The sequence below is a fragment of the Chelonoidis abingdonii genome, chromosome 23 (genome assembly GCF_003597395.2).
Source record: "Chelonoidis abingdonii isolate Lonesome George chromosome 23, CheloAbing_2.0, whole genome shotgun sequence".
NCBI classification, from domain to species: Eukaryota; Metazoa; Chordata; order Testudines; family Testudinidae; genus Chelonoidis; species Chelonoidis abingdonii.
The window spans coordinates 15,553,585-15,557,395 of NC_133791.1; the positions used below are offsets into that span (position 1 = coordinate 15,553,585).

A 3,811-nucleotide genomic window follows, 5' to 3' on the forward strand; every position below is an offset into this window, starting at 1 on the left:
TAAGCCATTCGAATATACTGTACCTAAACCCAAGTCTGTTTACCATTCAGTGATGTGTGAGAGCAAAAAATGCTATAAAATGTTTGCTAAACAGTTCAGTTCTCTGAAGGTGAAAGGTTCCTCCTGCAGCCTCTCAATGTTTGCACTTTATAGCAATTCACTGGCTTCAAAGCTCCTTACAACTATTAGTTTTCCCAACAGCCCTGTAATGAAGGTGATATATCAATGTTACCTATGGGGAAAATGAGGCAGGAATTGTGTGATCTTGGCTAATGATCCCAAACAGTGGCAAAGCTAGGATTAGACTGCAGGAGCTCTGATGGCCCGTCCCATGCACTGAACTTTTAATTTAGAATGTCTTTGTGCTGAAATGAAGAATAATGCTTGCTTTGTCTTGTCACTTAATATCAGGCTTCATGCAGTGCAGGACAATGGCAGCCTCTGCTATGAATAGGGCCCTACCACATTCATGGTCCGTTTTGGTCAATTTCATGGTCATGGGATTTTTAAAATAGCTGAAATCATGAAATTTACTATTTAAATCTGAAATTTAACAGTATTGTATTTGTAGAAGTCCTGAACCAAAAAAGAGCAGTGGGGGGTGGTGTTCCGCAAGGCTATTGTAAGGGCGGTTGCAATACTGCAACCCTTACTTTTATGCTGCTGTTGGTGGCAGTGGCGGTGCTGCTTTCAGAGATGGAGAGCAGAGCCACCACCAGCAGCAGCATAGAAGAGTGGCATGGTATGGTATTGCCAGCCTGCCTTCTGTGCTGCTGCTGGTGGGGTGCTGCCTTTAGAGCTGAATGCCTGGCCACCAGCCACCCAGCACTGAAGGTAGGGCAGAAGTAAGGGTGGCCCCCCTAAAATAACCTTGTGACCCCCCAGCTCCCTTTTAGGTCAGAACCCCCAGTTTGAGAAACACTGGTCTCCCTCATGAAATCTGTATAGTATAGGGTAAAACCACACACAAGAAAAGATTTTCACGCTGGGAGACCACATTTCATGGTCTGTGACATGTTTTTCCTGGCTGTGAATTTGGTAGGGCCCTATCTATGAATGAGAAACTTTTTTTTAAAAATTTGAATAGTGGCAGAAAAAGGAACATGCCTGCACACAACTGGCTGATATGTCTGAATACCTTTCTCTTTTATGTTCTTTCCTTCTACACTAAGCTCACCAAAGGACATTGGTCCAAGGCTGGGGATAACTTGCATCTTATACTGTCCTAGAAAATAGTCTCTGAATTTTAAATACTCTTGGAACTAAACAAAAATCCCACTGACTTAAAGAAACAGAGCCATAGTTTCTGAAGTACTTCTACTACATTCCTCCTGGTGGCTCTGCTGCTGTTTACTGCTGGAAGTTGGCAAGACTGAACTTCACTTTTTGGAAACATGTCCTCATCTTTCTAAAAGACAACAGACCTATCTAAAAGAGTGGGCAAGATCCTCTTCACCCCTTGAAACTATATGGATCATACTGGTCACAGTGCATGAAAATTAAGCCACCTGTGTTCTGTGGAATGTAACTGAGCCTGCTCTAGGACAAAATTTCTACTTTAGGTCAAAAGTCCATCATTGTGCTTCAAAATTATGTAAACTGATGAATTACACAAAGCTCTAGTTTGTAAGTAGGACAACATTTGTTTAAACAAACCGTTATAAATTGTTCCAACTATCTACCACAAGCTCTCCGTTCTCTCTCTCCCCCTCCTTTTTTTTTTTTTTTTTTGTGTGTTTTGCCCATGGTCCCTTTTCATTCAAAAGAGACAACAGTAGCACTGATGGTGAATTATTTCACTTCTCCATTGTTTCATCTACTCTCGTGTGGATTAAGAGCAATAGCAAAGATTGCAGGAACACTCAGAGCTCCCTTGTTTTCAGGTGCATGTCTCAATTTTAAGTGTCCACAAAGGGGAGGGAATACTTCAAAGCCAAGTTTGTAACTTAACAGTAAAGGAGTACCAAGATTGTATTTAGATTTATAACAAACTGCTCTAGGTTCCTTTACAGTTACGAAAAACAATCAAACTGAAAGCAGCAGCTGAAAAAGGAAAAAGTCTTCAGCAGACCTCTCCTCCTTCCCCCTACAAAAGCTCAATGGAAAAACAGGCTTTGTGTTAAGCCCAGAAGACATTGCTTTGTTTCACCTTTTTTGAGGGGGAGACAAGCAAGCAGGGGCTTGTCAACATTCCTCTGTCAGAGGAAGAGATTTTTCTCATTCTTTTGCATGAGGCCAGTTGAGAGCTGCTCTCTAAACTTTAGACAGTGCTCCCCTTAAACATGAAACAAACAGCGTAACTTTCTCTGCTGCCTGCTTTTGTATTTACACAGGAACTAATGATATATACATGGTTAACTGGGCTTTCTAGATTCAGAAGCCAAGATTTTCCAAACACATAGTGATTGTGGCTGCCTGGCTTGAGACATGTCAAAAGGGCCTGATTTTCAAAGGGTGAAGGCTTAGCATTTCTTAAAAATCACACCCCTTTCAGATATATCAAGATAGGTTCCCAAAATGAGTAGTTTCTTTTGAAAATCTTTGCACTTATTTTTTTTAAATGGTGTAGCTTATTTGCCCTCTTCACAGATTTCAGGAAGGTTAGTGGGTGAATCTCAAATAGGCCTTGCAGTTCTGCTGCTATGCTGGGCTGTGTATTTTTTGTTTCACAGTCCATCCTGAAGCCCCCATGAATCACATCTCATTTACACTCCTAGTGTGAAGAGATTTCTGCTTCAGCTCATCCAGCTGAGCCCTGTGTTTTTGGAGTGGGAAGACAGGGGTTCCCCCTGCAACTGCAAGAGTTCTGAGTGGCTTTGGGGCACAAATATCAGGGGGTAGCTATGTTAGTCTGTAGCCACAAAAACAACAAGGAGTCTGCTGGCACCTGAAAGACTAACACATTTATTTGGGCATAAGCTTTTGTGGGTAAAAGACCTCACTTCTTCAGATCCATGGATTTGTCCCAATAGCTAGCTAACTATTCAAATGTGGGCCAGGAAGCATTTGTCCTGGACCAACATCTGCCTGTTTATATTCTCCAGACAGAGGATACAGTTTTCATATAAATGTTTGAAGATCCAAGCCTGGTGCTGTGCCCAGGTAACTCATGGGAATCTGGAGGTGTACCCATGCCACTAGTTTGGTCAGTTTCTAGTTACCCATCCTAGTTCTCATTTCCATATATCAATTTATTTTATTCTCTAATTGTTCCCCCCCATGGGGACCCTCGGGGGTGTGTGGAGCGGGTACAGGGTGAAGCTGAGAGGCCTGAGCCCACCCCTCCCCCTATTGGTCTATCCAAACTCCCTCCTTCCCCACCCCTGGGTGACCCTTTAAAGAACTTTACCGACACCTCCCTCTTTTTGTATCGGGTGGTACCATGAAGCAGCAGCCGATTGGTCAGAAGGCCCCCAAGTTATGATTTGATTGGCTGATACAGCACCGCCCTAGGACAGAACGGACTGCACCATGTGCTGGAGAGGGGGGAACGGGTTAGCGGCACAGTATGCGCCCCGTGGGGAATGGGCGCGGGGGACGGGGGTTGGGACAAGCCCCACCCGGCGGCTGCGTGGGGCGCTCCGCTGGATGCACTAGCCTTGGGAGGGGCAGCAGCTGGGTCCCCTCCCGGAATCTGCAGCCGGTCCCCCCCCCCGAGATGGTACAGCCCGCCCAGGGGGTCCCCTACTTAGCGTGCGCTGCGCCGGGTCCGGCCCGTCGGCTCCGAGTCCGCGCTGCCCCCGAGGCGATGCTGCTGCCCCCGCTGCGGAGAGCGCTGCTGGGCGGCCCCCGCGCTGGGTGAGTGCGGGCG

General features: G+C 45.8%; 1 protein-coding gene across 1 annotated transcript in view; it reads left to right on the forward strand.

The window, feature by feature from the left end:
• Nucleotides 1-3,680: 3,680 nt before the first annotated feature.
• ALDH4A1 (aldehyde dehydrogenase 4 family member A1) overlaps nt 3,681-3,811 on the forward strand; it is a 27,393-nt gene continuing 27,262 nt past the window's right edge. Inside the window, exon 1 of the mRNA XM_032787557.2 lies at nt 3,681-3,798. Coding sequence (XP_032643448.1) covers nt 3,749-3,798 — 50 coding nt within the window. The 5' untranslated portion in view covers nt 3,681-3,748. The remainder of the gene's footprint in view (nt 3,799-3,811) is intronic.